This window comes from Periophthalmus magnuspinnatus, chromosome 10 (assembly GCF_009829125.3).
Source record: "Periophthalmus magnuspinnatus isolate fPerMag1 chromosome 10, fPerMag1.2.pri, whole genome shotgun sequence".
Taxonomy (NCBI): domain Eukaryota; kingdom Metazoa; phylum Chordata; class Actinopteri; order Gobiiformes; family Gobiidae; genus Periophthalmus; species Periophthalmus magnuspinnatus.
The window spans coordinates 1,068,654-1,080,779 of record NC_047135.1 but is presented as its reverse complement, the minus strand read 5'-3'; the positions used below and the strand labels follow the sequence as shown (position 1 = coordinate 1,080,779).

The window sequence follows — 12,126 nt, the reverse complement described above, 5'->3', positions numbered from 1 at the left end:
GTTTCTACATGGAGAAAAAACAAAACAATAAAAACAAAATCCAACATAGCTACAGTATTTTCTGGACTATACGTCGCTCTGGAGTATAAGTCGCAACCACCAAAAAATGCAGAAAAATGAAGAAAAAAACACATATAAGTCGCATTTTTGAGGGAAATTTATTTTACAAAATCCGAGACAAAGAACAGACATTTTATCTTTAAATCAAGTTGTAATAATAATAATAAAATGTGGACCAACAGGCTGAATATCAGTACATCACGCTAACGTAACACATTTATATTTATTCAGCTCCATGAAGCACAGACAGAACTGAACACGTGTCTGGTTTGTTAACGTAAGATATTAACAGTTAATCAGATAAATAAAGCAGAAAAAACAAGAGAAACCATTTTGTTTTAGTGTCATTTTTGTTGAGTGTTTGTCTTTTAAATGAGTGTAATGTTGATATTTTAAATGTTCAGTGGTTCAGGAGGAGGAGATACTGGTCCAAGTCTAGAGCCCCTCGCACGAACCAACATGTGACTTTATAGATTTGAATCATTTCACATATAAGTCACATCTAAGTATAAGTCGGAAACAAACTATGAACAAACACTTATAGTCCGGAAAATACGGTACATAGGTCCATTTAAAACATTAAAAACAGGAGCAGGTGCAAAGTTAAATGTTTATCTCCACGTTATTAAAACAAAACAAAAAAAAACACCTAAAGACTCACCTGTTTAACGCTGCTTTTAATCTTTAATTATCATGAGTATTGGTTTTAAATGTTTGTATCTTTGTACTTTTTCAAATAGTTCTTCTATGTAAAGTGTCTTTGAGTGTCTTGAAAAGCGCTATATAAATAAAATGTATTATTATTATTATTATTTATTATTATTAAAGTTCTGCAGTTGCACCAATATATCCAGTTTCACACGTTTTTTTACCCATTTCAGCTCTAGAGGACCCAGTTTTCAGACGGAGACAATAATGAGATTTTGTATTAAAAGTTAAAGTATCAAAGTTGAACAAAGTGAGACACAGAGTCAGTTTATCGTTGTAGTTTCTCATAATTGCATTTTATAGCGTGTTGTTCTGTTCTTATTCTTGTTTGTTGTTTTCTTATTAAATCCAGCTCTAGTTCCTCTTTGCTCTTTCAAACTCCCGTCTCTCTCACAGGGGGTAACTTCACTCTGGCGGAGCTGGGCGTGTGCGATCCGCCCGCCGCCCCTCACCCCGCGGCCGTGCCCTACTGCCCCGACCTGGGTCTGCTGCAGGGGGGCTACACCCTGAGCGCCGGGTCGGACGCGGACTCGGACCCGGAGGGACCGCTGTCTCCGGACCGGGCCATACAGCTGTGGGCCGGCAGGGGAGGGGTCAAGTCCCGGAGGAGCTCGGGCGTGTCCAGCCGCGAGAACTCCGCCCTCACGCTCACCGACTCTGAGAACGAGAACAAGTCCGACGACGAAACAGGTAAGAACCGAGCGAAGAACCAAACGCGCCGCTGTGTGCTGTTCTGGTTTGTGGAGTCTAGCGTCGATCAATTATTTTGTATTGTGTTGCTATGGAAACTGAGTGGCATTTTCTTCTGTGGTGCATCAGAGTGAAGCAGGTTAAATCAGGCTAATGACAGTTGCTTCTAAATCGGCTGGATGAGTTTTGAAGGCGATACTGTGTTGGGAGGATAACGACAATTCCAGTGAAGGTTTATGGATTTTAAAAACACAGAGGAGCATTTTCTGGACTACAATAATGCAATGGATTTCATTTCATTTATTTTATTTTATTTTGTTTTATTGTTTTTATTTATTTATTTATTTTTAATTTTATTTAATTTAATTATTTTTTTTTCATCTATTTTAATTCATTTTTTATTTTTATTTTTTATTATTTATTTATTATTTTATTTATGGATTTATTTATTTATTCATTTATTTATGCAGTTATTTATGTTTTTTTGTTTATTTATTTATGTATTTGTTTATTTGTGTATTTATTTATTTATGCATTTATTTTTGTGTTTATTTGTTTATTTATGTATTTTTGATTATTTTTTTATTTTATTTTTTATTTGTTTATTTTTTATTCATTTATTGATGCAGTTATTTATGTGTTTGTTTGTTTATTTATGTATTTTTGATTATTTCTTTTTAATTTTATTTTTTATTTATGTATTTTTTTATTTGTTTATTTATTTATTCATTTATTTATGCAGTTATTTATGTGTTTGTTTGTTTATTTATTTATGTATTTGCTTATTTGTGTATTTATTTATTTATGCATTTATTTTTTGTGTTTGTTTATGTATTTTTGTTTATTTTTTTAATTTTATTTTTTATTTGTTTTTTTTAATTCATTTATTTATTTATTCATTCAGGCCTAGATAATGTTTGTTTTTGTTGAGGAAGCCCAATGATCACATGCTCAAAAAGCCTGTTTGGCTTCATAGATGTCTAAAAAATTACACAAAATGAATTCACTTTGTATTTAAAAAGACGTAATGTTCCACTTTGTCCCTTTAGTGGAGATGGACTGGTGTCTTTATGACCGCGGTGTAGATCGTAACCCAATCGTTTGGCACTAAAGTTACACCTCCCGCCTGATCTGACCCAATCTGTGCGTCTCGAGATGAGCCGTGTAGCACAAAATCTGCTTCCCGAGAACTTTCTGCTCCGGTGCCAGTGATCCGGGCTGATCACTTGTGTTTCTCTATAATGGTTTGTATTTCCCGAGCCGCACAGACAGCAGCCGCACACTCTCACACTCTGACACTCTCACACTCGCAGAAATCGACGGCGCTGCGAGCTTTGAAGGCCTCATTAATTGGAGTTTCATTCTCTGACCCATTAACCGTTAAATAGTGACACTGCCTGGATTCCGCTGGATTGTTTTTTTGCTCTTATTACACGCTCTCGGCTCGGCTGCTCGTATCTGGGAGTGAAGAAACCTCGCTGTTTGAGATCAATTTTGTGTTTGAATGAAGACAGAAAAGTCCAACACCGGGTAGTGACTTGAGGGACGCAGTGTTTGGGAGGCGCGCTCATGTCGGCGGCCCTTAGCCCACCTGTCAGACGCCCCGGTATGAACAGAGCCGGAGCTGGATTTATTGAGCGACTCTGTTTTTGATCTGACAAGCAGTGTCTGGACCCCCTCCCCCCTCGAGAGCCATCCTTGTTTTCATCAATAGCACTTAGCAAATCCAGAGGCCGCGGCGGTGAGACTTGAGCAGTGGTCAGCCGGTCCGCACGATAACAGAACATACTTTTTACTTGGAAAAGTCAATTATTACTCGAAAAGTTTAATTTTGTTGTGCGTCTGAGCTTGCGAGGCCCCTGAGCGCGAGGCCCTCGGAGGAACTATCTCTGAGACGACTTTGTTTATTACCGACTTGTCATTTCCTTGTTAATCCTGCGGAGTCATAAACCTGCGTGCGCTCGCCGAGGTGCCACTGGAGGTTAATGAAAAGTGGATTGAAGGAAAGGCAACAATCTGATTAATTGAATTGTCAGCAGACGCACATCAGCCGCGATCAACCTGGACTGAGAGTCTCCCAATCGAAGTTCTGAGGATAATCAGACTACTCAACACCTATTACCGCCTCCCGAAGCTCCGCTCGTCCCGCGGCCCTTAATTGCTCGTGGTTAATTACCAGTTAATCTCAGCGGCGCCGATATGAACGCCAAGCGAATCTCCCGCTGTCTCCGGGCCAGGGACGCCGCAGCGCTCCGCCTCGCACTCAGACCTGGAACAATAAGCCGCTTAATCCGGCCCTATATTCCCCTGATCACTGCGGAGTGTCAGAGTGCTGATGGAGGAGATGGAAAGTTTCTGTTTCTCTTTTCTCCTTTTCATCCTCTAAATTCACTCGTGTCCTTATGTTTCTCTGGAGACGGAGCCGCGGCGGGCGAAGCGAAGAAACACAAACGTCAGTCAGAGCTCTCAGTTTACTCTCCGTGCTCGTCCTGACCTGCTTTACTCCCTCTGTTTTCATCCTTTTCTTCTGCTTTTCTTTCTGTCGGAAGTGCAGCTTTTATTAACCCATGACAGAAGCGGGAGAAGAAGCAGAGACGAACACGGGGGAAGTGTAGGTGAACAAACTCCAAATATAATGTGAAGTTCAAACATCTCAACACTTTTTTAAATAAAACCTCAGCGTTCACACATATCGTCTTTAATCTCTGTTGTTTTTGTGCTTTGACACTAGATCGATTCTCTTATTACATCGTGAAACGCCTCGATAACGCGATAACGGACTCGCCTCGTTTCCATGTGCACGGCTTTGTTTTTACTTTTGCGTTTTCGTTTCTCTTCGTTCCGTCTGGGCCACCAAAGTCCTGAAAACTACCACTGCGTCTCACTGTCCACACTGTGTTTTTAGTGGTGTCCAAATGTCCAGTCGGTGCAAAAGTAAATTCCCGTAGTGCACCTTAAAAAGTAGTGTCCAGCTCTGGTCACTCAGCTGGTCAATATAGACCACAATGCACTGCAAGAGTGTGGAAAATCACAGCGACACGTCTTTATCTGGACACGACACGACCGAGTGAAGCAGATAGAAGCGCTCGTTATGAACCTGATTATGAACAAAACTCTGAAATAAACTGTTACGGTGTAAAGTTGTTAGCATTAGCCACTTAGCTTAGCTCGATAATTTACACGTCTCAAACAAAAAGCACAAAAATGTTCTTATTAATCCGTAAAGACCAGTCCAGTCTGATCTTTATTTAAGACACAAATCAAACTTTAGAGCAGGACGTCAAACTCAGAGTCACATTGGGCCAAAATTAAAAACAACAAACTTAATATTTATTGAAAAATTGCCTGCACGTGATGCTTAAACACAAAATCTGGAACAAATCAAGTCTGACATGACAAACATATGAGAAACTCTGGAGCTCGTTGTGTTCCATCTCTGACCTGCCTCTGTTTAAACCCAAACTGAAAACGTATTTATTTAGACTGGATTTTAGCACTTGACCCTGTGACTCTTTCTTTATTTCACTGGTGTAATGTGTCTGTTGATTTGTGTGATGTTTATTGTTTTTAATCGTGTTTTTAATGTTGTACTTTGAGCAGCTTTGGTTGTTGGAAGGTGCTATAGAAATAAAGTTTGATTGATTTATTGAAATCAGTAGTTGTTATTTCTTCTTATTATTATATTTTTAATAAATCTCCTCCCTCTGGTCTTGAAAGTTCCTGTTTTGTGTCTTTCATTTGGTCATTTTTGTGGAGGGTTGGAATTAATTTGTTCGAGGTGACCAGTAGTGACCTTAGTGAGTGTCAACAGAAAAGGAGGGGCACTTCTGGACTGTGCACTAGCAAAGCATTCTGGGACTTGTAGTATTAGTGGGGCATGTGCCATAAACCGACGGACGCACATTTTATATGAACTCACAGGTCAAATATTATTACACTGCGGAACAAATTTGTCTCCTGGGCCTGAGTTTGACACAGTCTGTGCTTTAGACTCCAGGGTCACATGACCTGAATGACCCGTGTGTGCGTCCGACTGATACGGCAAAGTCACATGACGCGTTCACCAGGAGCACGAGCTTCAGACACAGTTTCTCTAGATCAGCTTCAGCTTCAGATCAGAGCCATTTTACATCAGTTTGTCACTTCAGATCTTTTTTCTTTTTTCTCTCTGTCTCTCTCTCTGTTTTTTGTCTCTCTCTCTGTTTCTTTCTCTCTCTCTCTGCCTGTTTCTCTGTCTCTCTGCCTGTTTCTCTGTCTCTCTCCTTTTTCTGTCTCTCTCTGTCTCTTGTTTCTTTCTCTCTCTCTGTTTCTCTGTCTCTCTCTCTGTTTCTCTGTCTCTCTCCTTTTTCTGTCTCTCTCTGTCTCTCTGTTTCTTTGTCTCTCTCTCTCTCTCTCTCTGTCTCTCTGTTTCTTTGTCTCTCTCTCTGTTTCTCTCTTTCTGCCTCTCTCCATCTCTCTCTGTTTCTGTTTCTCTCCTTTTTCTGTCTCTCCCTGTCTCTCTGTTTCTGTCTCGCTCCTTTTTCTGTCTCTCTCTGTCTCTTTGTGTCTCTGTTTCTCTCTTTCTGCCTCTCTCTGTCTATCTCTCTCTCTGTTTCTCTGTCTCTCTCTCTGTTTTTTTGTCTCTCTCTTTCTTTTCTTACTCCAAACATCACTTCTTATTAAAGCTTTGGCAGCTCACTCCTGATTGGCTCTTTCGTTGCTATGACACTCTTGGTCTGCAGTCCAAACATGGCGCTCTGCTCAAAACTCGCCGCTGTAACTGCTCTGGCCTCGTTGCGCTTCGTTTGACGTAAGCTGGACGCCGCGGGTGACGTCCTAGTCCCTTCAGTCTTCTTTCTCCAGACTTCGACGGCGCGTTCTCGCTCCGCGCACGGGCCGGCGGCTGTACGTACGACGCCTCACAGCTCGCATCCCTCTGAGGAATCTCTCACGTCGAGTTAACTTTAGCAGCCGCGACGCCCCAAAAGCCGAGCAAACTCCAGCTTCACCTGTGATATCTTCTATACCTGCGTTTTTGTTTCACGTCTCAAGCCTCAAAACGGTTGCGTGCGTGTGGAGGTGTGAAGTTTGAGCTATGGCGTCGAAACAGCGGGAGGCGGATCTGAGCGTCTAATAATAGAGATCGACAGAGGTAGATGTAGAAACGACATCATAAACACACAGACAATCAAACGGGGGAAGGCGAATCGCTAAAGTGGCAAACGTATCTAACGAGCCTCAGAAGTCTCACCTCCAAAACCTCCTCTCCACCTCCGCCATGTTTGGAGTTTCTTCCGCTGCTTTTGTGTGTTTGTCGCACCATCCCTTGTTATGCCCCCGTCAGAGCGGCGCTGAGTGACAGGTGTCAGTTTTAAAGGTCTACGGTTCTCCTCCGGGGCACAGGAGGGAGCGAAAAAACATGTCCGCTATCACACATTACACTACCAAAATAGTAAAAGTCAAAAACAAGAGCCGCGGCATTGACAGCGTCTCAAACCAGAGGAATCGTGTTTGTTTTCAGACGTTTTCATCATTGTCAACAGCCCTGCGGCGTTCTACTTACTTATGGATTGGCAGCGTTGAAGAGCAAACACGCCGTTGGTTTAACTTAAATATATTATTATGTTATGTTATATATGTGGCGTTCTTTGGTTCGCTTGATGTGGCGTAGTTTCCTGTGGGGGAAACGTCCATATTCAGAGTTTCCATGGGTGTCGTTTAAAGCGGCGCCGGGCTGATCGTGGTTCACGTTGACACTGCGAGGTCAAGGTCAACGTCAAGTTTATTTTTAAAAGCGCATTTTCAGACGTCACTGCCTCAAAGTGCTGCGCCAGAGCAAACACGGCACAGCTGTTACATAACAAGTGCATAAAACTCTTAAAACTACAGACAAGGCTAACCTGCTAGCTGCCACGTTACAAACAGGAAGTGATCGTCGTTTTGTTCTTAAATGTTCGTATTAACCCTCTACATGATCCTGGGGTTTTTATTTCACTATTGTGTCTGTAAATCAAGATATGAACATTAATAACAGACGAATCAGGTCCTTCTGTTAGCGTCCTTCTGTTTCTTTATCTCTCTCTTCTGTCTCTCTCCTTGTTTCTCTCTCTCTCTGTTTCTCTGTTTCTTTCTCTCTCTCTTCTGTCTCTCTCCTTGTTTCTCTGTTTTCTCTCTCTCTCTCTCCTTGTTTCTCTGCCTCTCTCTGTTTCTCTCCCTGTTTTTCTGTCTCTCTCTCTCTGCCTCTCTCTCTGTTTTTCTGTCTCTCTTCTTGTCTCTCTCTGTTTCTCTGTATCTCTTTCTGTCTCTCTGTTTTTCTGTCTCTCTCTCTCTCTGTCTCTCTCCTTGTCTCTCTGTTTCTCTGTCTCTCTCCTTGTCTCTCTGTCTCTCTCTGTCTCTCTCCTCGTCTCTCTCCTTGTTTCTCTGTTTTCTCTCTCCTTGTCTCTCTCTCTCTCTGTCTCTCTCTCTGCCTCTCTCTCCGTCTCTCTCTCTCTGTTTCTCTGCCTCTCTTTAGCTCTCTCCTTGTCTCTCTCTCTCTCTCTGTCTCTCCTTGTTTCTCTGTATCTCTCTCTGTCTCTGTTTTTCTGACTCTCTCTCTGCCTCTCTCTCTGTCTCTCTCTGCCTCTCTCTCTGTCTCTCTCTGTTTTTCTGTCTCTCTCTCTGTTTCTCTGCCTCTCTCTCTCTCTCTGTCTCTCTCCTTGTCTCTCTCTCTGTTTCTCTGCCTCTCTCTCTCTGTCTCTCTCCTTGTCTCTCTCCTTGTCTCTCCTTGTTTCTCTGCCTCTCTTTGTCTCTCTCCTTGTCTCTCTCTCTGCCTCTCTCTCTGTCTCTCTCTCTCTCTGTCTCTCTCCTCATCTCTCTCTCTGTTTCTCTGCCTCTCTCTGTCTCTCTCTCTGTCTCTCTCTCCGTCTCCTCTGGTCTTTTCTCTTGACACTGGTCAAATCTAAGTCTCTGGTCTGTGCAAACACAAAAACATCATTTCTGTTAAATACGACGGAGCCGTTCCAACGTCAAACAAGAGAATACCACATTTTCTGCTGTAAACGACCATCAGAAAACCAGAACTGGGTCAAAACACGACATCGTTTAAAACAACTTACAGCAGCTCCATAAATGATTGACCATGAAGTTTGTTTTGATCCGTATCACATTGAGTTGCAGTGGTTAATATTTCCTTTTTTTTTACCTTTTTGTTGTTAACATTGTTCCATAAATTACTATCAGTGCATCCAAACAGACTCCCCTTTAATGCTACTTTAATACTCTCACTGTTTTGAATGTTTGATCGAGAGGTTTTAGACTTTGAAAATAAGCCAAACTACAGCAAAGTCGATATCAAATTAAAGAGTGTGATTGTGCGGATGGAAGGCGGTCGTCGTTCAAAGTGTCTGGTGCCTTCGCTAGTCTCAACACAATTAGCACCACACGGCTAATCCCGCACACAACAGCACAGAGCACCACCTATACGTGCGCTATACAAAGACCACATCGATTTAAACGTGTTAAAGAGGCGCTGTGGAACTTTATCTTATTGTGTTTTATTGAATAAGGCATCAGCTCATTCACTATAATATTCGCGGTCACATTTTTACATCGCGCTTTTACACGTTCGAGGTTTTTAAAAGCACTTTACATCAAGGAATCGTTCGCCAATTCAGACGCCAGTGTGCTCAGACGCTGGGGGTGAGGGGAGTTAAGTGTCTTGCCCAAGGACGCAACGTCAGAGTTAATCTGTGTGACCAGCAGATGATGTTTTTATGTCGAGAGCAGGATTCAAATCGGCAGTTTTCAGATCAATGGATGAACGCTCTACCAACTGAGCCACTGTCGCCTCGTGTTCACTGTTAGAACATCTCAAAAATAGGAATAATATTAACCTACTATTAATATTAAGCTCCTAAAACATAACTTTGTCTTTAATGTGTTTGTTTATTTGGTGGAACTGCACATCAGCCTCTAGAGTGCTCTCTGCTGCCAAACTCCATTGACGTCAGTTCAGTGGTCAGTCGGTGTAACTGCAAGTAAATTTCCTGTGAATCCAAGATGGCCGACAAACAGCCCCATCCTGTCAATCCTTCTACGCTGGAAGAAGAGAAAAATATGATCATGTACAGGAACATCTAAGGAAGGATTTTATCTGTTTGGAATAAGACAATTTTAGGTTCAACTTGTAGAAAATTATAATAAACCATGTGTCACCGAGTATATTTTTTAACACAAATATAATCGTTTCACTGTTTCTTCTGACTGTTTTTGGTTTTAAAATCTAAATGTTTGTGCAGATTAGCTGTAGTTTGAGTCATTTTATCATTTTGTACATTTCAAACGCGGCAAAGAATAAGGCAGCCTGTCGAACTTTTAAGGAAACTCCGTCCAGCTCCAGTGATGATGATGATGATGAGTAGAAGAGTAGAAGAACAGAGACATAGGAGCTGAGGATGATGGAGATACAGACGGTCAGGATGCAGAAAGTGAGGATGATGAGGAGCAGGATGCAGAGGAAGGTCAGCGTGATCAGGAACCTGTGGACGATAGAAGGACAAATGACACCTGAGCCCGCAAAAATATCTAAAAAAGTCCAAGACGATGACTTTGATGGAGACTTTTCTGATGTGCGGAGAAGAGGTCCCATAGATTTCTTCTGACGTCTGTTTCCTTCAGGTCTTATTGATGATTTTGTGCACAACACCAACGTGTGCTCTCCAGAAAGGGAAGGAAAATCTGGCAGTGACAGGAGAAGAAATGCAGATTTTTCTGGGGGTAAACCTGCCGGCGTTGGAAAAGTCAAATGGAAAAACACAATCAGGTTGACGTCAGTAATAAACACGAGTCTGCGGATTTGTTCACGTTTCGTTCGTGTTCGATAACCTCCGTCGTTATACATGAGATTTGTGATAAATGATTTGCACAAACAAGTTGAAAACAGTTCTGACGCTCGCTGACATATTCACCACGAGCTGCCAACAAACACTTTCGAAGGAATTGAAATTTAGTTTTCATTTACTCAGCAATTCCAATTACCTCAAAGTATGTGGAGCCTGTTAAACGGCTGGTGTAAATGCAACTCAGGGGTTTTAGCTTCTCCTCATGTGGTGTTATTATTGAGTATTGAATAAAGACACTTGGCTTTTATGGCCCCTTCAAGACACTATTAAAATAAAAGGACTAGAACATTCACCCGCTAATACACATGAAGCTCCAGAGGCAACAAACTCCCAGACAATCAAAAGTGGGCCACAGCGAGCGAGCGGCTCTGGGGACGTTTCCATTTTGGCAAAGTGGAGGAGGAGGAGGAGATTTACGGTCGCACAGCGCGCCGCCTCATAAAACGTCCGTCTGGAAACACGAGCAGGAGAACACGTTGCGCGCTTGTCGGTTCCCCCGGCGCTCGCCACGACGCTGCATCCAAACGGCATTGATCAGGAGGGACATGATTAACACGTGCGTTAGATGAAATAAGAACCAGACTGTGACATCGATTTAGACCCTCCGCCGTGGCCAGAGTTTACGGCCCTGATCCGACGGGTCCGATGTGTCTGCGGGCTCCTCGTGTCTCAGCGCAGATGTCAATATTTAAAACTGCAAACTGGACTTTTACCACGTTATAGTCGTTTCTTCTGGAGTTTTATCTGCAGTGATTCGTGTTTCTTTATGACTGAAACTCGAGCTTTGAGGAGGATTATTTATGGAACGTATCATTGAATCTAAAAAAACACGTCTTTTCTGTTGTGAGACGCTTTTGGGAGACACTAAACCTACACTTTTAGATCCAGAAGAGTCAAGTTGAAGAGCGACGTGTTTAGAACTGGACGAAATAAAAATAAAAATAAAAAACAGAACGTATGTCATGAGTTTTGAACAGTTTATTTTGGTGAGATCTTGGGCTGCGGGTGCTTCCTTTTCCAGTTTTATTTTCTTAATCGTTGATACTCGTAGGATTCGGCAGCGTCACGTCGTCATTTTGGTACAAATGAAAAACAATGCTCTGCTCTAGTGTGATGTGCGTCTGTCCATAGGGGGCGCTACAGCTACACGACTCTTTATTGTGACGACGTTTACGGCGACGTCAGCTCCGATTGGACTTGAAATCAGCTCGACTTGTTTCTTTTATGAAGTCGTTTTAGATGAATATGATTTAAAAAGTCTAAATTATAACAAAATGATGCACAGAGATGAGAACCATAGAGACACAAGCTCAATAGGACTGATTTAAGATGTTTAAAATTCTCTTTTTACATAAAACGCATTTGTTTTACAGGTTAAAGACAATATTATCGTCTTGTATAAGGATTTCCCAGTGCTTTTTTTTATTTATTTTGAAGGTAGACTTACAGAAACACGTCCGCACCATCAGTTCGTCCCACTGACTCAAAAAAAACCTTTGTACTTTGGCGAGGAGGGTGAAGTGTCTTGCTTAAGGGCAGTGTACATAGACTCCCAGATGCCCCGATACAGCACATGTTTTTCCAGCACAATCCCAACCTCCAACATCGTCCGACCCCGCGGCGTCCTCAACGACCTGGATATGAACCAGGAATAAACCAGTCGACCTTCTGTTTCGGGGCAAAAACTTGACCCCTGCAACTTTCCACCGATATAATAACGAGACTATAACGAAGTTCGATATAATCAACACATAAAAAAGGCTGAATATTCGTAACACGCCTGCATTCGTCTGTTTCTCCGCTCACCTGC

The 12,126-nt window shown here is 42.1% G+C and overlaps 1 protein-coding gene across 1 annotated transcript in view; it reads left to right on the top strand.

Annotated features, from left to right (window-relative positions):
• The window catches only part of tenm2a (teneurin transmembrane protein 2a), a 369,550-nt gene that overhangs the window by 47,105 nt on the left and 310,319 nt on the right, over positions 1-12,126 (top strand). Inside the window, exon 2 of the mRNA XM_055224657.1 lies at positions 1,165-1,458. Coding sequence (XP_055080632.1) covers positions 1,165-1,458 — 294 coding nt within the window. The remainder of the gene's footprint in view (positions 1-1,164; positions 1,459-12,126) is intronic.